This window comes from Ascaphus truei, chromosome 2, assembly GCF_040206685.1.
Source record: "Ascaphus truei isolate aAscTru1 chromosome 2, aAscTru1.hap1, whole genome shotgun sequence".
Lineage (NCBI taxonomy): Eukaryota > Metazoa > Chordata > Amphibia > Anura > Ascaphidae > Ascaphus > Ascaphus truei.
In genome coordinates, this window is record NC_134484.1 from 352,992,262 (window position 1) to 353,008,061 (window position 15,800).

Here is a 15,800-nt window from a genome sequence, read left to right on the forward strand (position 1 = left end):
GAGGGGTTATGGAACAGGGGCAGCCAACTCCAGTTCTCAAGAGCTAGCAACACGTCAGATTTTCAGGATATCCCTGCTTCAGCACAGGTGGTGCAGTCTTCGACCGAGCTACTGATTTAGCCACCTGTGCTGAAGCAGGGATATCCTGAAAAGCTGACCTGTTGGTAGCTCTTGAGGACTGGAGCTGGCTGCCTCCTGCTGTAGGCCCTTTAAATATGTTTCCTGGTATTCTTAGTGGAGGCTGCCGAGTTAACTACAGTAAATGGAAGAGCGTCTGATTCTCAGGTATAGTCGCTAAATTGCTCTTTGTCGATTTGTATGCTTTGGATATGCTGATTTCCTCCTCCCTCCTAAACTTTAATGTCTCCTTTTTCTCTTGTTAACTTTCCTCATTTCTTTTGTGCATATAGAATGTATAACACTTGGCAAGATGTGTAATTATCCAGTTTTTTTTCTTCTTCTGGTAAACCAAAAACGTTTGATAAGAATATCGCCAAAAAGAATTATTCTTACGAAAAACACTAACATTTGCACATCCAATAATGTGCTGACAAACTCTTGATGTAATAAAAAGCATGCAAATGTTTTCTGAAGTGAAGGCTAGTAATAACCGAACAAACAGGTGAAGGTAACTAAGGAGATTTGTATCAAGGGACAATTGACCTGACTTTCGTCAATAAACTTGACTTTTGGTAAACTCTCCGGTTCGCACTGAATGTAAGAAATGTAAACACACTTTTAATGAGTAACACGTACGTCCACTAATATTATTACACAAATGTTCCTGTTCATTTTCTTTTTTTTTTTTTATAGTTAATAATCCTGTTAAGATTTCCAATAAGTAACATAATAGCAAAACCTAACAGTAACAAATTAATGTGTATGACATATAGATTATTTTAAGATTCAAATATACAGTACACATACAGGCAGTCCTCGGTTATCCAACGGAATCCGTTCTGGAAGTAGCGTTGGATAGTGAAACCGTTGAAAAGTGAGTCCCATGTTAATCAATGGCGGTGAGCGTTGGATAATGCATTCAGGCGTCGGATAACGCATTCAGGCGTCGGATAACGCATTCCGGCGTCGGATAACGAATTCCGGCGTCAAAAAATATCCCATAGGGTTGTGTTGGATATGCCATTCGTTGTAAAGTGAAACGTTGGATAGCGAGGACTACCTGTATACATTTTTGTATTTTTGTATTTTTTTTTGTAAAGAGAAACCAATTGTTATAGAAAGAAAACAAAATTCTAAACATTCGTTTGTGTATAAATAAGGGGAAAAAATATTTTCTAGGCAAGATACTAATTATCTATATTATTATTATTATGGGTATGCACAAGATAATCTAATGAACAGTGGAGATTATGTTAATTTATAATTGGTATATTTTTTCCTGCAGTTTTCTGCTTTAGGAAGATATTTCTGTTAATGTGGTTAATGCCTAAAAACACACTCAGTAGTAAAAGTTGTATATTTGGCAGGGTTTTGAGGTGGAAAGGTAAAGATACCTGGAGTGGTGCCATTGAGTGGTGTTTGATTCAAAGGACATCTAAACATGTTTAATATAGGGGGGGGGGGCGGGATCTTTACATCTTGTTTTAGAAAAGATCATAAAATTTATGCTACAATATAAAAGCAGAAATATTAACGTAAATATAAAGTAAACCCACTTTTCATTAAAAAGAAAATGTTTGCAAGTAACGATTCTTTTGGTTTTGCAAATAAGAAAGTAGTATGACCGCGCTTTCACCACTGGATGTATAACGCTCGCTCTACAGTCACGGAGAAACGAGAAACGGTCTATTCATTTTTACTTCAACCTGCACCTGGTGTTTGTGAAATGTGCTTGGGTGAAAGTATAAGGCCAGACAATGAATCCAGCTGCTCAGCACGATTAATGCACTGACCTGTTTGCATTGGAATAAAACACATACCGTCGCTTGTTTTGGTATGCATGTGAGAAAAAAAGGACTGGGCTGGAAAAAATGCCCATGTGCTTCGACCATAATGTCATCACATCACTGTGAGAATGGGAATTGTTCTATACGTGGGGAGTGTATTTTAGGGTATCATTTTCCTAGACAGGTTGTAAAAAAAAACATTCCTTTGGGGACCAATTACTGCCCATACTGTAGATTATCAAGCAATTGTGTTTTTCCTGTAGTAAAAACCTAGGCAGCAATAGCGTTAAACAATTCCAAGTGATTCTGCATACTGTGCGCATCAGATAAAATAATATGGTCAACGTACAACACAAACGGGAAAATAATTTAAATCAATTAAAAGAAAAATAGTAAATTAGACGACCCTCTATTTGTAATTTGTTAACAGTAAAACTATCTATAAACTGGTTTTAAATACATTTTCTGTGTTTAAATACCCTTTTGTTTGTTTCATATAGTTATGCATGTCTAATATGCTCTTGAAATTTGTTTGGATCCTATTTTTTATTTGTTTCAGCTAACAAACAAGAATGAAAAATATATCGGTTATTTTAAAACATTTTTTAAAGGGTTACTGTACATGTCATTTCAGATGATAATTGTCACAGAGTGTACATACATTTACAGTAATATGTTAATGTGATATTAGAGCTTGAGCTATAACATTTATTTCTATTGCAGTCAACGCTGACTGCCTTTTAAAAAAAAAGGATTTGAAATAAGATTGCTATTTATTATAATGTTCAAACTAATTTTTCAATAATATAAAAGTTCGACCTCTACATGCCGAGTCTCTGAAAAAAATGAAAATATAAAGCATTGCTATTATTATCCCTATTTAAGAAAGATTTGGGCTATGATATTATATCATGTTTGTTTTACCTGCGTTTGTATGTTCCATGATTTCTGATGCTTGTTTGTCGTTGTGTATTTTCTCAAAATTAATAATATGCTAAATAGAAGAAAAAAAAACACTGCAAATTCATCCCTCTAACAAGTGAAACAATTTCAAGTTGCCATTGAGGCAATTCATATGATTTCTGGGACAAATGATAAGCACTACAGAAAGCCAAACATGTCTGGATACAAATACTGAAGGCAAAAAGATATACATTAAGTAAACACATGTTCTTAATGGGTAATATTAATCCTGAGGAACTTTGGTTATCTTGTGACAGTCATGCAGCTCATCCACGTGCAGTGACATATTTGTAATAGATAAGGCTATTTCTCCCTGAGATGTTTATCTCTAGTTCCTAGTTACTGTCTTGTGACCCCACAACACCTATACAGTATTTGTATACATATGTTGCCATGGAAAGACACGTGATGACATAAATAAAAAGGTGTCCTAAGGCCACAGGTTTTCAAGCATAATTGGAAACGTTCCAAATGTATTTTTATAACTCTAGGAAAAACAAGTCATCACTCAAGAATGGTCTCACTATGAGATGCGATAAGTTTAATGCTTTGCAAGAATGGTGTTTAGTATTTTCCTTTCACAAAAACGTTTGCCTAGTTTATAGAGGCATAAACTGACTAAAAATAAAAGAACGGATACCCCTGTGGGTTCAAATGGAGTGTGAAGAATGTGGGCATCAAGCTGGGAAAGATTAAAAAAAAAATATACCTCTAAGTTACAAACTACAAATAGCACCTATATGGTGATTTATTTTATTTATCCGCCTGTGTTCTCTGTCACCGAAAGCCCCAAAGATACTTCACACTAACCTGAAGGGTCTATGGGCTGGAAATATGTGGGTTTTTAGTGCATCATTGATGTAAAGATTTTTCTGATTTTTAAATTGTCAGAAAAATTACAATTTAGAAAAGGCCACTATGTTAATGCTGCTGCTGCTGCTGCTGCTGCTGCTGCTGCTGCTGCTGCTGGTAGAGATGTGCAATGCTTTGCTGATTTGTCAATGTCCCTGTGAATGCATGAAGACATTTGTACATAGGGAAATGTTTGTAAGAATGATTAATGAAATGGGCTACTTTGCTAAATCAGCCTTGGCGTTTTTCCCTTTACCAGCCCGAAAGGGTTTTCCCTGCATTATTAAATATCGACAAGAGCACTGCAGACATAGAGATACTCGCTGCAAAAACTGGCAACTTTTGTAAAAGTCCCACCAAAAACACCAACTTTACACCAAAATGTTATTGCGGAGTATTTTTGTTTGCTATTTTTTTCCGCTACTTTTTTGAAAACCGTATATAATTCACCACGTTGACAAATCTTCCACTGTTTGGCTCATCTTTAATTGTATCCAATTACACTTGTAAGACTCAGTAGTAATTATTACATTTCAGACAGTTTTATACAATCCTTAATGAACTTAACTGTTGATAAACGACAGAGAAAAAAAAAGAAAGGTTGATGAACCCTCATGACACCGATATGCCCAACCAACACTTCATTCAGTTTGTTATCTTCATCAAGGGACCAATTCTGTGACACTCAAGACATATTACTAGATTTAATCAAGTCTATTTTTCACTATACAGTTTCACTTACAAAAACGGAATTACTCATAATTAAATGACAATGTTTTAGTTAATATGTTATTCCTTTCCAAAAACAACTTCAAACTTGCTTATTGAATATCTATTGAAAATTTGATGGGCTCTAGCATCAGTGTGCACTCAAAGTCCAGACTGTCCATGTTTTCCTACAATGAATCCTTGGTACACTCAGGAAACTGGCTGCATCTCCCATGTCAGCCTGTCTGTGAGTGCAGCTTCAGGAACAGGTACCATAGTTTGCTCTGTGTCTATCAGTGTATGTATGTGTGTATCAGTCAGTTTGCTTTGCATCTATCAGTGCATGCACTATGTAATGTATTGTATATATGCATTGTATATATGCATGTATACAGTATGAGTCTACATATGTATGAGTGTATGTACAGGATGTTTGTGCCTGTGTATATAGAGCATGTATGAGTGCATTATAATTGCTTGTCTGTTATGGCCCCGTACAATCTGTTTCCCTCTGTAGGATCTTGATACTCCAGTCTAACAATAATTCAGAATCTTTGGAATTATATATATATATATATACACACACACACACACACACACACACACACACACACACACACACACACACACACACACACACACACACACGTGTTTTACCTTATTTGAAACAAATGGTCGCCTGGAGCTTGATCTCAGTGTCTACGATGCTGCTCAACCGGCTCCTCCCTCCGAAACATACCCACAAATAAGGCGCACACACACACAAGGTTCTGGAGTACAATGGCCACGGTTTTTATTAAAATACTGCAAAACGGGAGTGCCAAACCTGGCAGAGTGCTCCACCCACTGGTAAGGCCAATGGCTCTCAAACTATTGCCCGCAAACCCCTCAAGCCAGGGACTGCACAGTCCCAGCCGCTCATCTAACTTATCATCAACTGTGAGATGGGCCCTAGATACCCAAAGCACAATGAGCCCTACCCACTCATCGTCCAGGCTACTGCCAGGCATTACCATACCACTGATCCCCATCTGGCAAGGTTACCCTGCACTTAGCCCCCAACCAGCCGCCACCAACGGGGCTTTTTAATGCCCTTAAACTAGCCCCGGACCTGCAGACCCACAGAAAGCTTCCACACCCGATCTGAAGCAACATTAACATAGTCAAACTGTAAGATAATCAACCGCGCAAATGGAACTAACTAAACTAACGCTGCCACCTTATTGGGGTAAAAAAAACCCATCCCGGGCTCCCTCTTTCCTGCGCTCGCTGGTGTAACTGCCTTCCATAGCAGCTTGCTGCAAAGATGAATTCTCCTGCTGGGTGGGCTCCAGCACAGGACAAACACTCATGCTGGAACCTGCATCTGCTAACATTACAATGGCCCTCATTAAATGCCCAGGAGTGACCCTTCCTATTGCTTGATACCAGCCCAGAAGATGACTTGCCACCAGACGCCCTGAGAAAGGATGCCGGCTTCTGCGTTGTCACAAGCTCAATCCATAAATCTATATCTTTTGTATCCCTACATAATTACTTGCATACACCCATTATTGGCAAAACTGTTCATCATAGAGCTACCAGCCCACCCCGCTATAATTCTGCTGCACGAACCCTACCGTGTCCTGGTACTTGAACAGGGGTGAGCAAGAATTATCATCATAGAATTAATGCGTTCAAATAGCAATAAGAGAGGACATCTGGTGCACACCCTTAGGGTTCCCTCAGTATGCATGCAACATTTCAGGGGTTTAGGTTTCATGGTCTTGGAGCTATGGGCCTGACAGATAGACCGACTCTCTCTTATACTATTATAGATACTAGGTAAAGTACCCAGCTTTGCACGGGTTGCAGTAATCCAAATTACCAATGATACATTGTGTGTACGTGTGTAGTAATTGCTCCCATCTCTCTCTCCCCCCTCCTATAGAAAAAGAAGAAAAAAGCAGCGCACCGCCAGGGAGCCAGGTGGTGAAAAAAGTCAATACATTTATTCAACAAATGAACATCACCCAAGGGGGTTGTGCAACCTCCTACGCGTTTCAGACGTAATGTCCTTTAACAAGGACCCTTCTGTCTCTCGCCCTCCACCTTTTTTCTCTCTCCCTCCCCTTCTCTCTCCCATGCTGCCCCCTTCTCTCCCCCCTTCACCTTATCTCGTTCATCCCCCATCTTCTCTCTCTCCCCCTTCTTTCTTCACCCTTCCCTTCTGTCTCCCCCTCCCCTCCTTGTTTCTCCACTTCTCAACTTCTCTCTCTCCCCCTTCACTGTCTCCTCTCTCTCTCTTCCCCCTGTATTTAAATAGAAGATAAATTCATCTGCTATGCTTTCCCCACCTTCCCCCTCTTCTTCCCCCGCTTCTCTCCACCGCTTTTTCCTTATGATGTCACCAATTCTTTCCGCCTCTTTCTCCACCATTCTTGCTTTCTCCTCAAGTGTCAACGGACTTCCTTTCTTTCTTTCTAAACTTTTTAACTCTGACTTCCCCTATTTGCATTATGATGTCATATGCCACATACATAGCCTAACAGGTACAACACCCTTTGGCTTTTGTATATAAAACATTTTAATAACTCTTAGGCCCATAATATAGTGCAAGCGGCACTTATTATTGGCTGTGTTAAGCCTGACTTTATATAGTCCGTCCGCGCGCACGCACGACAGTGAGCGTTGAGCCGGCAGATCAGGGGAAAGACTCTGAATAAAGAGAAGAAGGGGAGTAGCGAGGAAGAGGGGGTGAGAGGGGGAGGAGAAAAGAGAAAGTGAGGGGGAAAGGGAGAGGGAGACCTGTGCAAAGTCGGGCTTTATGACTCCAGAGTACTGCAACACGTGCGAAGCCGGACACTTTAGCTAGAAATCAAGACTGCTGGAGATGGAGAGAGACGGAAGAATTGGGGACATCATAAGGTACTAAAGGAAAGTGATGAGGTGAGAGGGAGGGAGGAAGAGAAGAAGGGGAAGACCTGTGAAGCCAGGCCGTATGACTTATGACAACCTGTGCGAAGCCGAACACTTTAGCTAGTTTGAATAAATAAAACATAGACTTCCATTATGGAAAAAGGTACTGCTAAAAAATTATTGGATTTGTCATAGTAATGTATAATAATTCTATATACAGTACATAAAGGAATATTTTTAAGTCATGCTTTTATTGGTAAAATTTTCAAAGTTCAGCATTCTAAAGTGCTGCACTCACAAACATTTTGGAAATTCAAAATATATTGCAGACAGTGTATGCTAATGCAATTGTAAGCACGTGGTCCTACATATAATTAGCTTCCTAAATCTCATGGTTAAATGTTGCACAGTAGGATGTCCCTGTGCTGCAGGGTTCAGAATTGCTACGGTTTTAGTAATAGTATGTGTTACGGTTTAGCCTGTCTTTTGTCTTTTCCAGATGTTTATAATCGAGTCCACCACACAAAGTGGCATTTATCTGATATTGAGGTAGAAAATGTACGTACCCTTAACCTCTTTGCCTGGACATGGCAATACCCCCTGAGCTTTGCCTGCTGTCCCAAAGAGGCCATTGGCTTCTCCAAGGACCCCATACCATCAAAAGTAATCTATACAATAGCTACCCCACCTCATAAAATTAAAATTCTGTAATAAAATATAATATTGAGTATGACTGCACAATTTCAACTGTCCGAATCCTCTGTTGTAATCCTAAACACATCATTGTAATTGGCTTTGAGAGAGGGTGGATTTTCAACGCTGTACAGTATATGGATTATTGTTCACTGCTCTCTTGATAAGAGTTTGGTGGGGATCACAGATGTATAGTCATACACAACAACCCAAATACCTCAAAGTAAAGCAAACGCTCACTTCAAACCTTCATTAAGCAGTAATCTGCAGAGCACTGAACATTAGTATTGTAATAACAGCAGAACCTTTCAAATGTCCATTGAGTCCATGGAACCCCAGCTTAGCCATTCTTTCACTATCATCTATTATTTATATATCACAAACCAACACATTTTAATAACATTATGTAGTTAACAAATGTCAAAAGAATAGTAAAAAAAAAAAAAGGTGTTTCCTTATAGTATTAAGTGCTAGTAGTGCAGTATCAGCTTGTGGCCCACAATATATCAATTGCACTTTTACTAAAGCAAGGATTGTGCTGGTCTTCTTTTCCCTTTATGATATTGGGGGTCCCCTGGCTGGACCCTGAAGAGACGAGGAATCCGGCCTTAAAGAGAACAGAGCAATAGACCTTCTATAAGTATTCCTTTTATATTTAATAAGAGTCTTTGAGGAGAGCACGGAAATGTATGTGTTTCCTTAAAGTATATTATCCGCCACAACCAAGTTGTTTCTGTGGAACCTCTAACAACAAACCCTTTGCAGAGAACCAGGGAGCCACAGAACACAGGTTCCACACCGACTGGCGCAGAAGACTCAGGCAACAAGGATGTTAATGTAAATAATGTTTCAGTTGTAACAAAGAGCTGTTTAAGAAAAAGTATTACTGTATATGTCGCGATAGGGTTGTTTGTGAATAAATTACAGACGAATGGACAGAAAATCAATTGTTAGGTCATGGAGCACGGAGGTGATCTGTAAATGTGATAATGCCTCTCATGTCGTTGAAAATATTTTACCCCTACATTGCATGTGACGTGCTTCACTTTTTGCCTCGTGTGCCTCAGGTTGTGTCATGGGGGAAGTGGCAATGGAAAGAGTTACCCTGCACACATATTACAATGAGATGTATCAAATTCTGCACCTGTGTTTCACAATTTTGTCCCTGTTATTGGAGTAACAAAAAACTACCAAGGTTGAGGTGGCATAAACCTTATATGTATAATAAATGTGACTATCCTGCTTTATAATAGAATGAGGGGTTGCTGTATACCACACAGAATAATAATGAAAAAAAGGGGGGGGGGGGTACAACTACCGGTGCTCCTGGTCCAGGAAAAACCTGTGCAATAATACCAGTGAACATGGAGGAAGTGAAGGAGAAGCAGGGCACTTCGGATTTGAATAAAGTATATTTATTGAGCCAGAAGATTAAAGTTTTGGCCTCAGTCAGGCCGATCTCAAGAATAAATGGCTAAGCCATCATTAGGTGTTCAGTATAATCTAATACTGAAGTACTCATTTATTCTGCACTATCGGAACTGGACTAACACGACTATGTCCGTTTTATATATATATATATATATATATATATATATATATATAACAAAATAGCACTGACGATGCACGCATCACTTTACATCTACTTTTCAAACACAAATGCCTGCCCCATAGAACTAACAATCTAATTTTGGTGGCTGTGGTACAGAGGGGCAAAGTGACTTGCTAAAGGTGCAAGAACAGCTGACGCTGGGACCTGAACCAGGTTCACTAGGTTCAGATGCTTCTTACGGTACCAATCAACTACTACTTAAATATGATTTATAGCCTTTTCAGATTAAATCAATGTCAGAGTGCCAAGTCATTTTCTTAGAACTGATTCTCCTGTAATGATATAATGGGCCATATTTACTAAGTGCTTCTTTTTCATGAGACTTAATTCAGGCGGACTTTATTTTATGCTAAAATCTTGAATGACTGTTGAAGGCTCAAATTGTAAATGCAATCCAAGATAGAAAACAGAAGACTTTGCTTCTTGTATCTTTCTTTCTGTATTTGTTATGCCCATTGTTAGAAAAGAGCTACTGTAGCTCAGTGATGTCACAAATGAACGGTAAATCATAATTACTATTACAGAGCAGTGACACAATTCCACAAGGAAGGACACGGCGTTAAACAGGTATAAAGTGGAGATGTGAAAATGGGAGGTATAATCCCTAAAGAAATATAGTTGTTATGAAGCTGAAGTGCTTTTTCTGCAGTACCTTCAAAAGTGCTATTCAAATATAATAAGCCTGTTTGATTGGATTGACACTTGTACAAAGAGAAATCAAGCACATGAAATACAGCACAACATGTTTTATGGAGAATGGTAAAAACTGAAACTTGGAGATACTGTACATTTGAGATACAGTACCATCCAAAACAATGTCAAAGAGAGGTCATCATTGCTCTCCAATTGTACAGGGTGTGCATAACACTTCTCTCATTTCTAGCCACAATGCTTATCTTGCCCTTTTTATTACAACTCATGTTGTATATCTTCACATGCAAACTTTCCACTGTTTCTCACACACTTTTCACTGACCCTGCGCCATCTGTCTTAATTAAACTACAAAAATGCTTGTTTTAGTCGCTGTACACCTATCTTCAGTTTGAAGTTTTAGACACCCCTTCTCAGTTGTCTATGCTGTATATATAACTGCACTGCAATATGACTGCTCAAGAAGATCTCCTTTTTCTGATTCAGTGACTCTACACATAAATATTGCTGCACAGCTTGGATGTAAAAGCTGATAATGTTTTGTTGGCTCCTCCAGAAGTGAGGGAGGTTTAGGTTTGCTTATATTATAGTTTTTCAACCGGGTTCCTATGAACCCTTGGGTTCCCCGGGTATCCCTAAAGGGTTCCAAAGAAAGAAGAATTTACAATGCATCTGATCTCAGACGCGTTATTAGAGCGGGACGGGGTTCCTTACAATGCATCTGGTCTCAGGCACGCTATTATAGAGGGTGCTGCAGAATGTCACAATATAATGATAGGGTTCCTTAACCAAAAAAAGGTTGGACACCACTGTTATAGTCATTTCGATCCCTGAGATTAATCAATGGTACATTTCATAATTCACTTTATTAACATCTGATTTATTCACATATTTTTATGTATCAATGCAATGTTGTTGTTAAACTTAAGTGTTTAATAGCTTCAAGATATCAAGATTCTTCACAGCAGTTTTATCCTATTAATTTCAGCTTGGAATATAGGGGGGAGGGAAGAGGAGGGTCAAGAGTAGGACTCTGGGGGCGGTGAGGGGGAATTAAGCGATTAACATATCATAATGAGATGGGTTTTTTTTTAATTTGCCTTTAGAATGAAAAACTCTGAGGTGACATAAACTTACATAGTTAACAATTTATGTCAAATGTGAGAATCACTGATAACAAGCTTCTTACAGCACATTACTCTAATATAGGAATAAAAAACCTTATACTGTAAAAAGAAACATTAATGTGTCTAAAAACAAATATCTTGGGTGGAAATTAGATCTTTATTGGCAAATGCCAACTTACACAACCATTCAGAGATGCCTATTCATTAAACTCTGATAAATACATTTCCAGCTGTATTCATTAAGCCTTTAGCTCATGTATAAACCATACGAAATCAGACATTTTTTACGCGATTTGGTTCCGCCAACGCCGTTCTGTATGGTACACAAATCCTACATGCAAACGAGGCAAACTTTACCTGCATTACATATTCATTCTAATGTGAATTTGCGTTTCACCTGGAAAATCATTAAGAATTCTTGCCTCCTCAGGTAGGTAAAATATGCTTTTTTTCAGGAAAGAGTAAGAGCATTTTGAGGTATATCAATAATAATACTCTAATAACTTAATTTCATGTAGCACTTTCTCCCAATCAGACTTAATATGCTTGACAATTACAGTATAGCACATAGGATTTTTGACAGACACAGTCTCTGCCCAGATGATCTAACAGTCTATTTTTGGGGTGCCTGAGGCACAGGGAGATAAAGTGACACAAGGTCACAAGGAGCTGACGCCAGGAATTGAACCAGGTTCCCCTGCTTCAAACTCAGTGTCATTGTTTTCAGAGTCAGCACCTTCACTCACTGAGCCAGTCTGTCAAGTAAATGGACCATTTCCTAAATTATTTCTCTATCTTCTCCAAAAGCCATTTTAAGCATACTTGATACAGACAATATTTCTGACTGTCAGTTTCAGGGCAGTAATGCACCAAATCTGGCGAGAAGTAAATTCAAATGGGATGTCAAACCGTACGATCTGTGTATATATAAATAATTCTTAATAAATACTGTATGTCTAAAGCAGCAAGTTTACTGTATTTTGCGTCAAATTGAATACTGTTTTCGGGCGATTTTTCAATGACAATATCAGAATGTAATGAAAATATGAAGCTATCATTTCTACCTAATTATTTTGTTGGCCAAGATGATTCCCCTCGCTCTCTATACCATACAGAAAATAGCATGCAATCTATATTATCAACGCTGACTACATCTTGCAGTTAGAATGTACAGTATATGGCAAGACCAGAGTGAGGTACATTAAGACTGCAGAGTTTTCTTTTATCTGTATCCTACAAACAAAAGGTCATGGTATAAAAGTAATATTGTATACAGTATTTAACAGTGGTATTCATAAGCAGTTACATGTTTGTAATAATAACATTTTCTCGGAATGGTTACACTTATCTGGACTCCTAACAGCATGCCATTCTACAATATTTTGCTATCTAGCCCAATAGTGTTAGCTACTGTAGCTTTTTCTAGCCAATAAAACTGATCTGGGGTGGCTGGTTTCCCTATTTTTGCTATAGACACTACTCAGTGGTGAGATGCTATTTTCTGTCGTTATATATATATATATATATACACATACATACATATATATATATATATATATATATATATATATATATATATATATATATCACGATGCTCAAAAAATGATAACACACGTTTCACACTGGCACATTGTACTATAGTTGAAAGCTCACTCATTATCCACTGCTGAGTGAAAGATTGGTACAGCATAAACATGTAATCCGAAGCACAACCCGCAGTGTGGTATTAATACTGAGCCCATGAGAATGATATCATTTGAGCACACATCTGCATTAAAGGTGGAACATCTGGCAACGTCTGCAGTGCCAAAATGAATGGTTAAATTAGCAACCTTTTTTTTTATATGTATTATAATACTTACAGTGAATACAGTTTGTTAGGATGCAAAAACAAAAGGGTGTGTCTGTCAGTCTCCCAGGTGGGGCAAAATTAGAGCAAATAACAGCAACAGATTTATAAAAGATAATGATTCCCATTAAAAGCAAAGGATTTTTTTCCGTTAATAAAACTGGTGCATTTTTGTTAATACCATGTAGCTCAATTTTAACACAGCTGGGAGATTTTGATCCACCCCCCCCCCCCCCCAAATGTGTCAATGATATTCATTTATTATGCAAGAAGAAGGGAGAACCACCTTAACCAACAGAAAAATACGTTTTAAAAAAAAAGGCTAGGAATGATATTAATTACTGTAGGTAACTGCAGCATCAAAGAAAAAAAAGGACGTTCTCTTAGAATCCGTCATGACCCCAAATTGCCCTGGCCATTTATTTTTAAGATAAAACGCTGCATACATTGGTTTCGCTATATACTGTAAATAAACATATACATAAAAGATCTTAAGAATCCCTAGGTAAATAAATGTTAATTAGTGTAATTGTCCAACGAGTTGCTTTTTTTTTTTTAACATGTTTCCCAGTGTGTTACGTTGGATAACATGGTGCTGCGCTGGAGCCTGTTCTGCACTCACTACTTGACATGTTGGACAGCAGGGCAGTGGTTCTAACCTGGGCTCACGGAACCCTGGGTTCTCATGCGAGGTTACTAGTGGTTCCTTCTTTGGTAACCGCTGACATTCTATCCTTCCAGACCCAACACAATATTCTTTTGCCCTCTTTTTTTTAACGTAGTAATAAATAAAAAATAAAAAACAACGTTATGACATAGTCAACTATAATATTATACATGACATATAATAATAGACAGCTGTTTGCGTATCTAGAAAACCTACAGCAATAGTATTTGAATGCAGATGATATAAATGAGTTGGGGTTCTGGCACACATGGGGTTCATGACATGTGGAATGCATTTGTATTATTTGGGTCTTTTCTAGCTACAATCCCATCTGATGAAGATAGCTTGCTCGTTCAGCAGTTGGTTAGCAGGATTTCACTGCAATGGGCAGCTACTGTAATTGTCATGGAAGTCACTTGAGTATCTATCCCTTAGTGTCATACTCAAAAACCATGATGTTTACTTTGCTAGGGATCCTGCGTCCTGTTTGCAACGTTGAACGAGGTCAGTCAGGGGTATATTAATAGATACAGATTTACATTTTGGACATGCTTTCTTTCTCTTTCACTGCTTCTACACTCCAGCTATCCTCCCCCCGACTAAAATAGAAAGAAACATGCAGACAGGCAACTGCAGCACTGCCAGGGAAGGGGAGAAGGAAATCCCAAAGGAGGATATAGGAAAATACAAGATAAAAATGATCATGAGAGGATGTCTTGGACATTCATGCAATCCCAAGATAAAACATATACCAGTAGCATGTACAGAGCACAGATCACAAAGTCTTGTGCACCCAGGGGAAGGGGTGGTTGGTGAAGAAGATAAGTCATTCTGCATTACCTGCAGGGATTGGGAAGACACTGTCCATGAAGGAAGTCTGGGAAAGGACAAAACAAAAAAAAAGCTGGAGATAAAATCCCATAGCGATCAGACTGATGAATACGACCATGCTAGCTGCACCGAGGAAAACCCCAGTCTGGAAACTGAGCTCAGGCTGGGGGAGATCTCTGTGTGAAAGTGAGTGTGTGTGACCTCCCTCTGCCTCTCCTCGGAGAGTGGGTGTGTATCTATTAGTGTGTGTGTGCGCTAGAATTGGCTTCTATGTCTGCCACCTTGAGTGTGTGTGTGCTCCTTCATACCTCCACTGTGTGCTTGTGTATGTGACTGCCTTTGTCACATAGGGTACACCTATATCTATCCCCCCTACACTTTGCTTATGTGTTTTTTTTTTTTTACTCCCTCCACTTAAACATGTATGTCTGTATGCCCACTCTAGCCTTTGTTGTCAATGCATTTCTTCCATTTGAGTATGCTTGTCTGTATGACCCTCTCTAGCACTAGTGTGTATCTTTTCTCTGTCCTCGTTTGTATGTGTCCTTAAGGGATAAGGAATGTTAACCATTTCTCAATAGCTGCCCTCTTTACAGCAGACCAGTGTTATATTTAACTTGGGCTATACAGAGCATGTCCCTACTCCCTACTGGGAATTTTGGCTCAGTAAGGGGGCCCCTTAAACTAGCTAATACATTGGTTAATTGGTTAATACATCTGGTTAATACAAAATAAGAAGCAGTCATTAACCCCTCCATTACCACAGGAGTATGGAATAAATGGATCCATAACCACTGCCTGTACCCACTGTATGGCACAGCCAAATACCTGCGATAATCAGCCAATAAACCTACAGATAGTTACCTCTACACAACAGTGCAGTAGTACTGTATGAATTCTTTGTTTATTTCTAAGGGGTTATATGTCAAAGTGCCATTGCTTGCCTCTAAAGCAGGGGTGTGCAAACTTCTGGTGCTGCGCCCCCATGCCTGCTCTCCCCCAGTGTTTGTGCCCCCCCCCCTCCATACCTTTGCTGGCGTCA

The 15,800-nt window shown here is 38.9% G+C and overlaps 1 protein-coding gene across 1 annotated transcript in view; it reads right to left on the reverse strand.

Moving 5' to 3' along the window:
- The window catches only part of COLQ (collagen like tail subunit of asymmetric acetylcholinesterase), a 108,075-nt gene extending 92,961 nt beyond the window's left edge, over positions 1-15,114 (reverse strand). The window contains exon 1 of the mRNA XM_075588622.1: positions 14,768-15,114. Within this exon, the coding sequence (XP_075444737.1) occupies positions 14,768-14,876 (109 nt within the window). The 5' untranslated portion in view covers positions 14,877-15,114. The remainder of the gene's footprint in view (positions 1-14,767) is intronic.
- Between the last annotated feature and the right edge of the window lie 686 nt (positions 15,115-15,800).